The sequence below is a fragment of the Mus caroli genome, unplaced genomic scaffold (assembly GCF_978045245.1).
Source record: "Mus caroli unplaced genomic scaffold, Mus_caroli_1 scaffold_17, whole genome shotgun sequence".
Taxonomy (NCBI): Eukaryota; Metazoa; Chordata; class Mammalia; order Rodentia; family Muridae; genus Mus; species Mus caroli.
The window spans coordinates 10,115,823-10,128,582 of NW_028227272.1; the positions used below are offsets into that span (position 1 = coordinate 10,115,823).

At 42.8% G+C, this 12,760-nt stretch overlaps 1 protein-coding gene across 4 annotated transcripts in view; it reads left to right on the forward strand.

Annotated features, from left to right (window-relative positions):
* Mrtfb (myocardin related transcription factor B) overlaps positions 1-12,760 on the forward strand; it is a 167,245-nt gene that overhangs the window by 122,618 nt on the left and 31,867 nt on the right. For all 4 annotated transcript variants that reach the window (XM_029470662.2, XM_021184572.3, XM_021184573.3 and 1 more), the window contains 4 exons: positions 1,309-1,364; positions 2,983-3,058; positions 5,679-5,840; positions 7,084-7,262. In XM_029470662.2, the coding sequence (XP_029326522.1) occupies positions 1,309-1,364; positions 2,983-3,058; positions 5,679-5,840; positions 7,084-7,262 (473 nt within the window). The remainder of the gene's footprint in view (positions 1-1,308; positions 1,365-2,982; positions 3,059-5,678; positions 5,841-7,083; positions 7,263-12,760) is intronic.

Here is a 12,760-nt window from a genome sequence, read left to right on the forward strand (position 1 = left end):
CTAATGAAGAAGATGCCTCTAAGACACTGTGAAGTTCTTACTGTGAATTTTAATGTCTGAGTTTTAACATTGTTGAGTTGACAACAGTGCTGGTACATCTGAGATTAGACCTGTAAGAGTAAAGTGATACAATTAACTCATGACCTTGTTCTACTTAAACTTAATTTCATGGTCATTCTCCTTGATAGTAGGCTATGATCTACCTAATTCTGTGTATCTCAGGTTAAACTAACACTACAGTTAGTGTAATATTTCTGGCCTAAGTACAGTTGTTTCCTTCAAGAGATTCATAAGAGTTGATTTTGAAGCATTTATCTAAACTTTTTTCCTCACCTTTAACCACCAGCTTTGGAAGTCTTTGAGAGGAGAATGGTTGATTTTATATAACATAGGATTATACATCTGGATTATTTGTTATTATGTATCTACTATTTAGTGTTTAGAAATTAACTTTAAAACACTAGAAATTACAAAACAAACAATTTCCAAAAAAAATTCCAGTCCTATAACTCATTGCTAGCCCAGAAATCACTTATCAGTTAATGAGGATATTTTTTTCCTCAGATTTTTTTCCCCTTAGTGAGACTTTTAAAGACTGCTTACTGCCCGTCTTCTAAATATCTTGAATCCAGCTGTGTTAACCCAAAGACACTTTGGTAATCTGCCAGGTGTCTCCACCACCACACTCCTCACCCAGCCAGTTAGTCAACTGGCATCAGATAATGGTGCTTAAGGCATCTGCTAGATCAACCCTGACTGACTGTGGGGAGCTGGTCCTGTCTCCCATCTGCTGACCTAAGTCCATGGTTCTTACATGCCTGCTATTACAGGACAATGCTGGATATACACAAATCCAGAGTTTTCAAAGATGACAGATGGAAATGTAAACACCACTTTGTCTTATCCTTCACCATAGCCAGTTGTGAGTTCTGAATAGATGGCACCTCAGATCTATGAGACATGAGTGCTGTGTGTCCCCATGTTGAAGTTCCAAGATCACATGGGTTTTATCTAGAAGCATATGGCACTGAGAACAAAGATCTGTGACAGTTCCTGGGCCACAGAACGGCCTGACCTGGCATTTATAGTCATTCTATGCCAGCTCTGTCTGTAAGGGCCACTTGCTTTATTTGCAAAGAATGGAAGTTCAGTTGGGTAATGTTGAAGAGTCCAAATTTGTAGGAGTCTTATAAAGGACCTGGTAACTAAATGTCAGCACAGGTGTGTACTGAGGGGGTCAGCAGAGTGGCGAGCTAAGATGTAAGCTCCTGTTTATGATGGAGAATCAATTTGTTTTCTTCCTAACAGCTTTGAAGAGTCCAGCAGCATTCCATGAGCAGATAAAAAGCCTGGAGCGAGCCAGAGTGAGTGATTTCTCTTTAAAATCCTTACTTCTATGTTGTATCCCAGGCACTCGTACTTCTAAATATATCACTGCAGAACATGCATGATGACTCCAAGACGCCTGATATAGATAGCATGTGCTCTGAGGTAGTTTCTTAGAGATTTTCAGAAAGCGTGTGACGGTTCATTTTTCTTCCTTTAAAATCAGGAACTCTGCCAGAAGAGATAATTCAAGTCAATAAAGTGGTTGCTATAGGGGCTGAGTTTAATCCTCAGCACCCATATAAAATTAAGTCTGGACTTGTCAGAACACTGAGGAGGCTGAGGTAACAAAGTCCCTGGTGCTTGTTGGCTAGCCAGTCTAACCAACCTGGTAAGCTCTAGTTTCAGAAAGAAACCCTAACACGCACAAACCCCAAATGGAGAGAAGTTGAGAAAAAGACACCTGTCATCAGCCTCTGTCCTCTATATGCACACTCACATGCACACATAAGGATGCATCAACACACACACAAATAAATAAAAAACAAAATGGTAACAGGTTTTATCCATGTGTTTTCAGGGCTGCATTGACTAGCTTTTTACGAGCTTGACAAAAGCTAGAATCAACTGAGAAGAGGGATCAATTCAGAAAATGCCCCACCACATTGCAAGGCTACAGGGCATTCTCTAGACTGATGACTGATTAGCAGAGCCCAGCCTACTTTTGATGGGGCCATTCCTGGACTGGTGGTCCTGGGTGTTATAAGAAAGCAGTCTAGGGCATGACCAGATCTTTAACAGACAAACCAGGCAAAAGCCTCTGATGTGTATTAGCCCTGCAGAGAGACAAGGAAGCCATGTACCTCTGAAGGTCCTTGGCCAATTTCTCCATGGGTCTGTGCCACTGTGTGTTGCCTATGGACTGAGAGCACAGCTAAATAAGCATGGAACACTCAACTGTGTTCTTGAGAGTGGCTCCTTTGTGGCCACACATCGAATGGGTGCTCAACCCCATATGCAAGGCTTTCTTTCTGTTTTGCCTGGTGGGGGGGAACAAGTTCTATTATGCAGTATGGAAATACAAATATTATGAAAATTCCTTATGACTGTCCCCAGAATGCGGTAAGAAGCTCCTAGACCTGTTGGTTGAGAATTAAATACAGGAGAAGGTGCCTGAGAATATAAAAACAAATAAAATTTTATTTTTAACAATTTTAATATCTAAATAAATGTCTACTTCTCTAAAATATTAGCTTTATATACTCCTGGTGTTGGGGCAGATGCTGTGTGCATGTTAGAGCCCCTGGGAGTTGAGCTTCTTTTGGATGTTGTGGGACTGAGTGCAGAGCTAGTGCCCAAGGTCTGCTCAGGGCACCAGCTCAGAAGGGATTACATCTTATGTTTATTTAAAGTTTATCTTAAAATTTTGAGCTTTTCTCAGTTTAACTATAAAACTCTCTGAAGTATTTACTTTGTACTAATATACTTCAAACCTCTGGATTGATTTGGGAAGGCTACACTATAAACTATGAGATAGATGAAAGTTCTCAGTACAAATTTCTGATCATTCTGTCAAAGATACAACCGGGTATATCATTTATCTTTGAAGAAAATCTAAAACTACAATGAATTGTGAGCAGTACTTTTCTTTTTAAGACTGAAAATTTTCTGAAGCACAAGATCCGGAGCCGCCCAGACCGCTCTGAGCTTGTCAGGATGCATATTTTAGAAGGTAAGGGGTTGTGTTTGCTGAAGGAAAGTGAGATGCCGACCATTGTTCTTTATTCCCATTTTAATAACGCTTTACCCCACAGGCTGGCATCCTCAAATTGGATAGCACCAAGAAGACTCAAAACTGAATCTCTGTGTAGAATACCTGGGGGCGGGGGGGGGGGGGTGTCACCTCATAAAGCGGTGCTTCTGCCAACTGCCTCCTAAGTCCACCTGTACTGTCCTTAGGCCATTAAGACTTATCTGTCTTCTTCTCTATCTAGCTTGGATCTCACTGGTATCTAGTGAAGGTGGTGCCCACACATGTTGCTATTCCTCTTAAATACAACAGTCATTGTGACATGACTGTCTCTGACACCTCTGAGTGATCTAGTCTTAGCCCCTGGAGGCCAGACAACATTATTCCATTCCTGCAGAATCTGTGACTCACATGGCTGTCCTTCTCTCTGAGTCAGCCATCTTTATAGCCAGCTTCTCTGTCACAGATTTCCAGCCTTCTACCTATCACCTCCTATCATTCTGCTTTTGTAACTAATTTACTAAGCAAAAGTTTAAAAAAAAAAAAAAACAAAGCTTCATCCTTGGACAGAATCCCAGGCGAAGGTGCCTGAGAAGCTTTAAGAAGAATCTGGAAACCTCTCAGCCATTTATAGACAGTTGTGAGGCAGAAAAAGTCTGTTCTCTCTGGGCCTAGTAACAGAAGTCAGATGACCTTCACATGCAGGATGGTAGCCTGGTAGCTCAGACACAGGCAAAGATGGAGGTCTTCAAGAGCAATAGGTACCCATTTGAGAGCTGTGCTTCCACTGGCTAAATACTAAGAACCAGTGGCCCAATAATGAGCACGGCACAGCTGCATGCCTTCCTGTATCCTGCACTTTAGAAGCAGAGAGAAACAGGGAACAAAACAGGTAGCTAGGACTGAGAGACACAGGCTGATGCCTGCATTAGAATATGTTCTAAAGGAGTACTAAGTGCTGTACTGTCTCCACAAGCCAAAAGAGTGTGCTCCTATGTGTCCTTCTTGGTCCTGAGCAGGAGGTGGCAGATGTGTGCCTTTCTCCACTATGGTTTGTGTTCTCAGAAATCCTTTAAACTGAAAAATTTATCAGAGCAATGTTAGGTAGAGCCCTGCAGCTGTCAGGGATCAGTGACTTCAACAAGCCCTCCACTGACACAGCAGAGAACAACAAGGCATGCGTGCATGCGTGTTCATGTGCATTTGTGTGTGTATACAATGCTGTCTATAGAGTCAGAAGGCAATTCTGACTCTAGAAGATGTCATTAATAGAATTAAAATAAAAAGAAATACATCTATTCAAAATTTTTGTTTATGAAAATAAAAGAAAGGAAGGCCCAAGGCTGGAGAGGTGGCTCAGCAATTAAAAGCACATTGTCCTCTTACAGAGGACACTGTTGGGTTGCAATACTGTGGTCAAGCAGCTGACAGCCTCCTGTAACTCCCGCTCCACGGGATCCGCTGCCATCTTCAAGCCTCCCTGACCACCAGGCACTCATATGGGTCACACACACACATGCAGGCAAATACTCACACACTTATTTTTTTATTATGAGTATATTTTGAAAAAATGAAAGTTGGGACCTGAAGAATGAAAAGGAATGACCTTAAAACCACAGCCATATTTTGACATTAGCCTAATTTGATTGAATTGGGTATTTGGCAGTTTAGAGTCTAAATTGTTTTCTGAAGTTCAACAGCAAAAATTGAGCCTTGGCTTCAATGGACCTGCTGGGCTCTGCTTCCCACTGCGGAAGGCTTTCTTTGCTGCTTTCACTTAGACCGTATGAAAGTGAGAAGAGAGGGGAACAGCAGGCTCTCCTACTGTGTGCTTCACAGAAACATTGAAAACATCAACAGAATTGGCTGCTCCTGCCCCCTGTCTATAGTGTTCCTATACAGTTCTGTGTGCTTCACCTCATAAGAGCTCAGAGTTTGGAGCGTTAGTTCCCGCTTAACTTTTAAAACAGCATAAACATAGCTCAAGACAGTGGGAGAGTATGTTAGTGACTTACCACAAGCTCCAGAACTGACAGGATGAAGCAGAGGAAGTGGGAGAGCCACAGTGGCTTCGTGTCTGTTGGAGCATCTCCATCATTTTAAATATATGAGATGACAGTTCTATTCACTGTAATCTCTGTGTAAAATGAGATTTTTGGTTCAGAATAAGCCCAAATTTTTAAGTTTGATAACTGACCCTAAGATACACACAGATCAATCCAAGAATATGACTCATAGCTCTTCCCACGGAAGAAAATACACTTCTACCCTAAGACTCCATGCCTCCTCCCTTTCTAGGAACTGCCTTTCCAGTGAAGCCAAGTGAGAACCCTACACTTTTAGAGCTCTGGGCCACACTGGCCTTCCTGCTGTGTCTCCCTGATAACTAATACGTGTTCTATCAAATCTGACCTCCTACTGTAGGCACATGATGGCAGTTCCCATTGCAGCTTCAGTTCATGGTGATTCAACCTTGGAGCTGCTATGTTGCATAGACAGGTAGCCAGCCCACTCTGAGCTACCATGTCTACCAAACACTCTCAGCCATCTCAGTTCCGTGGCTTGCTAGGCACCATGGTTAAAGCTATGCTTCCTCTTCCAGAAACGTTTGCAGAGCCATCTCTTCAGGCCACACAGATGAAGCTGAAGAGAGCTCGGCTGGCAGATGACCTGAACGAGAAGATTGCTCAAAGGCCTGGTCCCATGGAGCTGGTTGAGAAGAACATCCTTCCTGTGGATTCGAGTGTCAAGGAAGCGATTATAGGCAAGAGTTCTAGCTTCAGTCTTCTGGGAGAAAGGAAAGCACAGGAGATTCAGATAAAACAGATCTGACTAAGATGCTAACATCCGTCAAGGATGTTGTTTTCTGAATCAGCGAGAAGCTGATGGTCATCTCGTGGTTCTTTATTATAGATTAGGAAATGGCCTCTGGTGCAGTTAGTATGGCCTCCCATTTTATGTCAGAAGAACGTCTCATGCCATTATCACATTTCTAAGGTAAATTACTGTATTGCACTGTTTCGTTTCTACTCTTTCAGATTGGTAGACTTCATTATGTCTATTAGAAAGATAATTAGTTTCACAGACAAGGAGAGTGGTCCATGGTTTCAGTGCACTTGAAGGGAAGTGGCATCTCTTTCACCCACTCTTAACACTTGGCTGCTGCTGTCCATCCGGTTCTGGGTACTTGAACAGGCCTGTGCATGCACAGCACTCCAGCACTGAGGCTCACCCATGTCACCACTGCTCTGTTTATTTCTATCATAGTTGTAGCAGGAAAGATGAACAGTGGGACCCCAGTCAGCAGGTTTTTATACTGAGACACTAGTTAGTATGGCTCTTGTACCCCTGAGGACTTCCTACTAAGACAGTGTGAGTTTAAACCGTAGGCAGTTTATAATAACAAAATTCTAAAACCGTCAATGCTGATCCCGAACATCTGGGAAGAGAGCCCCAGCAGTGAGGTGTGAGTGTAGTTAGGTGTGCTGGTCTTTGAAATGGAGACTGATTTGCAGAGGCCCCGTAATATGCCCACTTTCTCCTGTTTCCAGGTCAGGGTTTAAAAAAATAAAGTCTGTGAATCTCTTAAATATTACTCCGTTGAGAGGAGGGTCTTCTCTTTCCACATTTGCCCTGCTGCTATATTTTGAAAAGGAGGCTGTGTGCCCTTCATCCTGGATCACCCCTTCCTGCTGTGATATTCTCCAGTATCATCAAGAACCCTCCCCTTCCAACAGGACTAGAGTGCTGCTGGTGCTCTGGCCCCTTGGCTAGCATGTACATCACCCTGGGCCCATCCCCAGCACCACACAGAACAAAACTAACAACAGAGCACTCTAATCTCCTCTTCGTCCTACAGCAGGTAGCTGGATTGAAAGGTTTGATCTGACTGGAAGAACATAAAACCCCAAAGAGTGCATGATAGCAGTGTGGCTCCCCCTGGGAGAGCCCAGCTTTAATCGCTTCCTTCTTGGTCAGCCCCCTGAGTGCTGTGGTTCTCCCTGCAGGCGTGGTGAAGGAGGACTACCCTCACACTCATGGCGAGTTCTCATTTGATGAAGATAGCAGTGATGCTTTGTCTCCAGACCAGCCAGCGAGCCAGGAGTCTCAGGGCTCAGCTGCATCCCCCAGTGAGCCAAAAGTCAGTGCCTCGCCACCTCCCGTGACTGCAAGCACTCCAGCCCAGGTAAGACCTTCCTAACATTCTTACGTACTATGGTAAGACAGTATTTTCACTAGGAAAAAAAAAAAAAATTAAAGTATTGGCACTTCCTACTCGTGAGCCAAACACTATAAAAATTCACAGCTGGTTCTCACTTAATAGTTCTGATAGACATACACACACATTATTCTAATCTTCTCTTCATTAGGCTCTTAGTGGTGTGAAGAGGCACTATGATTGCAGCAACTCTTATAAAGGAAAACATTTAACTGGGGCTGCTTACAGTTTAAGTTTTCAGAGGTTTAGTCCATTATCATCAAGTCAGGAAGCATGGTGGCATCCAGGCATGAATGGCGCTGGAAGAGGAGCTGAGAGTTCTACATCTTGATTTGCAGGCAGCAGGAAAAGAATGCTATACTTACCATGGCTGGAGCACCTAAAACCTCAAAGCCCATTCCCAGTGGCACACCTCCTCCGACAAGGCCACACCTCCTAATAGTGCCACTCCCTAGTACCCAAGCATTCAAATCCAAGAGCCTATAGGGGCCATTTTTATTCAAGCCACCACATCTTCTTAGAACACTGACAGATACAATATGATGTAACTAACCTGTTTTCTATCATCTGAACCATTTTAAGGGGTCAAATATATTCTCACAGTCTTGGAGCAGATCTCCATGGCCCCTTCACCTAACAGCACTGAAGTGCGACAGCCTTTCACCCCTCCCCCACTCCTGTCTCATCAGCTGCCAGGACCTGTCCTACCTGCCTCTAGGAGTTTGACTCCTTAGGTAGCTCTTAAAATGGGACCAGACAATGTGTGTCTTTTTGTGACTGGTTTGCTTAGTATAATATCCATAGTCCTAGCCATGGTGTGGCTGGGCCATGCAGAGAAACCATGTCGTGTATTAGAGTTGAACTGCTCCATCATCCAGTTAAGCAGCCGTGTGGTCAGGCACTGCGGCCAACTCCTGGTGTTTACTTTTGTGTTTACAGTAAGATGCCATTGTCTTCACTCCTGCTTGCTGATTATAGTTTTTGGCTCTTGCCCGATTATTTCTTTGGCTAAATTGCCAGATAATGAAGTAGGCCGTGGTGTAAGGGACAGTGTGAGTGGACAGGATGTGAACACCTCAGAGACTGAAAATGCATTTTCTTCAGTCCTGGTCTTGTGAACATATTCTTGTTAGAAAGTTGTCTTGAAGCATTTCTTCATTACACTCTTCATTGTAGTACAAAATGCATATTCTGCTTGTGTGTTGTCTTTGGTGAGAATAAAGAACTCTTGACTATAAAGGTAGATCATGTAGAGTTGGGAGCTAGCAACTTTGTGGGGTGGTAGACAATTTAGTGTATATTTGGAGGGCAGACAACTTCGTGCATGTATATGTGGAGGAACTTAGTCTGTGTGTTATATGCATGTGTGCACCCAAAGGTTTTCAATAAGGGCTGACTTAACTAAGCTCTCTAAATGACTGACTGGGAAAATCTATAGACATTTGTATTCTTATATTTAAAAGTGGTCCCATCAGAGATGGTATGGGTGGCGACAGCCCAGATCCAGGCTCACAAAACAGCAGTGTCTGTGGCCCACAGTATTTCTGGAACCTGGCCCGGGGAAAACTGAGGGTTAAGGAGCAGCACACACTGAGGTCTGAGCAGATGGAGAAGGAGCACCCGCCCTACTGTGCTCTCACATATTTGCTTCACCCTGGCTGAGGCTTTAAAAATAGGCCTAAAAAGAATGTCAAGAATGTAAGTAAATAAACTTTAGAAGAACATTGTACTTAGTCATTGGGGTTACTTTTTTGCTTCTGTCTGATTAGATCAAGTTGGTGAAACAGCTATTCACATGGCTATAACGTTAGTAACAGAATTATCACTTCCACTCTCTGAAATGTGTTGCTTGAAGCTGGGATGGTTGATCCTTATTACCAACTGGATGAGCTTTGGAGTCAGGTAGGAGATGTAAGCAAGAGGATGTCTGCTGAGGGTGTTTCTCAGAGAGGCTTAACTGAGTACAGGACACCCAGGGTGGTCCTCCATGGGATGGATCCCACTGAATACATCAAGAGAGAGGAGAAAGCTGGGCTAGCTCAGCCTTTGTCTCTTCGGCTAGCAGATGTATGCCTGTAGCCTCCCGCTGCCATGCCTTCTCCACCCAGTATGTCAGAGCTGGGAGCCGGAATAACCCTTCCTCCCTTGGAATTCTAGGTAAGTGTTTGGTCACAGCAACAAGAAATGTATGTGCCACAGTGGCTCTGCTGGCAAGAGAGATTCTGTCCTCTCTCTCACTGACCCTGGCAGCCATGCTACCTGCTACCTGAGAACAGGAAACCTTAAGTAGGGCTGTAAGTAACACTGTCAGGGTTCTGTTCTGTCTTCATTTTTTAAATCTAAGTTCAGAAGCAAGCCTTGTATCAGTCAAGTCAAGGATTTTTATATCACCTAGAATTGGTAACTTTTATTTTGACAATTTTTTAACTTTATTGTATTTGGCCAGGTTTCTTAATTTCTTTTATTAGTTCTGTTTCTCATGACTATGAGCAAGTACCTGGCAAGAAGCTACTTAACATCCTTGTTTTGCCTTGTAGTTTGTGAGAAAAAAGTCTAAAATGGCAGGACAGGCATGGCAGCAGGAAAAGTGGCTCTTCAAGTTGCATCTGCAGTCTAGAGAACAGTGACTAGGACATGAGCCAAGCTAGAAAACCTTAGTGCCCACCCCCAGTAACCTAAACCATCACCTCCAACTTGGGACTAAGCATTGGGAGCCTGTGGAGGCATCCCACATTCAGAGCACAGTGCTCAATACATGTATAAAATCTACTACGGTTTACCTACCCTAATATAATTACTCCTACATTTACCTCAAGGGAAAGGGTCTTAGCATATTGCTCCTCACCAGCCATGAGACAATGCTATCACCACTCATTTTATCATAGAACCACAGAATATACAAGCCAAACACACAGCACACTGACTTAATGAATGAAACACCTTACCTCACCGTACCTCTGCCTTCCCACCAGTCTAAGGCAGGATAGTCGTTGAAACCACAGATTAACACAAACTAACTAGGTATTTCTCTCAGCTTTAGAACTCATTCTATACCCAAAGATCACGTACAGCAAATGGAGCACAACTTGTTTTATGCTTTTAGGCAACTCATGAACATTGGGAAACTATAGAAAATCAGTTTCCACATGTGGGTGTGAGGGGCTTACCTAGTCTCTTTCATCTGCACACTCTTAGGAATTTCTTAAGCCCTTTAATCATCTATTATTTTAAAACACCATGATGGTCAACTATAAGCCTGGTTTGGTAGGACTTGTGTGAATTCCCAAAGCCTGGTACGTTGAGAAGGAACTTTGTTGGCCAGCTGCTCTGGTGAGCAGTTTTTCAGAGTCTTTTGCCCTTTTCACTTTGTCCCCTGCTTCCAAGCTACCACAAGGTAGCAAGCTGTCTCCTCCATACACTTTCACCAGAATGGACTTGTGCCAAAGTAACAGGACCTGTGAAACCACAGCCTAAATACACTTTTCCCTAGGTTGATTATCTCAGGCAATTTGTCATAGTAAAAGCAAGCTAATCAATACAATAATATATGGACAAATAAAAAACTATTTCAACCTTGATTTCTAACTCTTTTTATGCAGAACTTAAAATTATAAATCTGTGGTAATGACGATATGGTTTACAACAGTGTTTGCTCTTACTAGTAGAAAAGAGAGCTGAGGATGGGTGTACACCTCTGTATTCCCACCCTCAAGAAGCCAAGACAGGAGGATTGATGCCTTCAGGTCTGCCTGGTAGACATGGGGATGCCATAAAGCAACATCTCTGTATGTGACAATTTTGTGCATAATTGCCATAGTAACCAAAGACAATGGATTGAGAAAGTATGTAGAAAGAGAGAAGAGAATCAGGTTATCACTACAGAAATGTCAGCGAAGCATGGACAGACACCTTGTGTTCATTGAAGGCTTTTGGTAAAACATCAACATGACCTAAACCAATTCTCAGGTTCAGTGCAAGCCCTATCATAACCTGGTAAGGGGCCCTTAAAACCATCATGAACTTAAAAGAATACAATAATGTCAGCCTCACCCTTTCTGTATTTTTTAACTTGTTATTAATTAAATTCTTCTTTTGATAATTTCATATGTATATATAATGCACTGGTTTTAAACCTTATTATGAAGCCATAGAAGTCAAAATAATATGGTGCTAACATAAGAACAAGCACACAGCCAAGTGGAATCTGTCAGAGCCCACTGAAATAAGAGCCTAGAGAAAAGCGTCCTCTAGTATGTGGTGATGTACTCCTTGACAAAGACACCAAGATCACCAAGAAGCACTACTAAGGCAACTACGGCAACGGTATGTTACTGTGCTAGTAAGGCAACAGTGTATCCACAGTCAGGAGAGCGGGCCTGAGTGCTTCTTCCCTTACAGTCCTACACAGAATGAATGTAGGACTTAGCAGGAAGACCTGCATGTGAGCTATAATACTGGGACAGACATGGGAAACAGCACAGGAGGGTCATCTCCACCTCATATTTGCCCTGTTTTGAACACAAGATCCAGGCAACAAGAGTAAAGGTAGATAATTAGGTCTCATCAAAATTAAGAAGGGCTGAACAATCTTATCACCAGAATAAAAAGCCAACCCACAAAAAGTAAAATAATAAATAAAGCCAACCCACAGAATGAAGAATTATCTCTGATATGCATAAAGGGCACCTACAAGAAAACAGTATTCAAAAATTGGCGCAAGACTTGAGTGACATTTCTCCAAAGAATTATGTCAACTTGACACAAACTAAAGAGATGAGAGACCCTCGATTAAGAAAACACCTTCATAAGACCAAACTACGGAAGCAAGCCTGTAGAATATCTTCTTAATTAATGATTGATAGGGGAGGCCTAGCCCATTTTGGATGGGGCCATCCCCGGGAGCTTCTGTAAGGAAGCAGGTTGAGCAAGCCCATAAACAGCACTCTCCCTGGCCTCTGCATTAGCTCCCACCACTCCTGTTCTGACTCCTTTCAGTAATGAAAAGCAATATGGACGTGTGAGCCAATTAAACCCTCTCTTCCCTTAGTTGCTTTAGCCATGTTTTGTCACAGCAATAGGAATGCTAAATAGGGTAGAATGCAAGGGGCCAATAAAATATGATGGCCTTTGGTGTATCATAATTGTTACATAAACAACACACATAGCATAAAATAATCATTAAGGAAACATAAAGCCACAAAATGCTTACCACATACCCAGAAAATATCACATTCTGGCAAGTGTGTAGAGAAATTAGAATTCTTGGGTATTATTACAGTAGTTAAGTGTAATTACATAGTAACTGTAGAAAATGATATCTTAAAAATACAATCTTATGGGCTGGAGAGAGATGACTCAGCGGTTAAAAGCACTGACTGCTTTTCCAGAGGTCCTGAATTCAGTTCCCTTCAACCACATGGTGGCTTACAACCATCTGAAATGGGATCTGATGCCCTCTTCTGGTG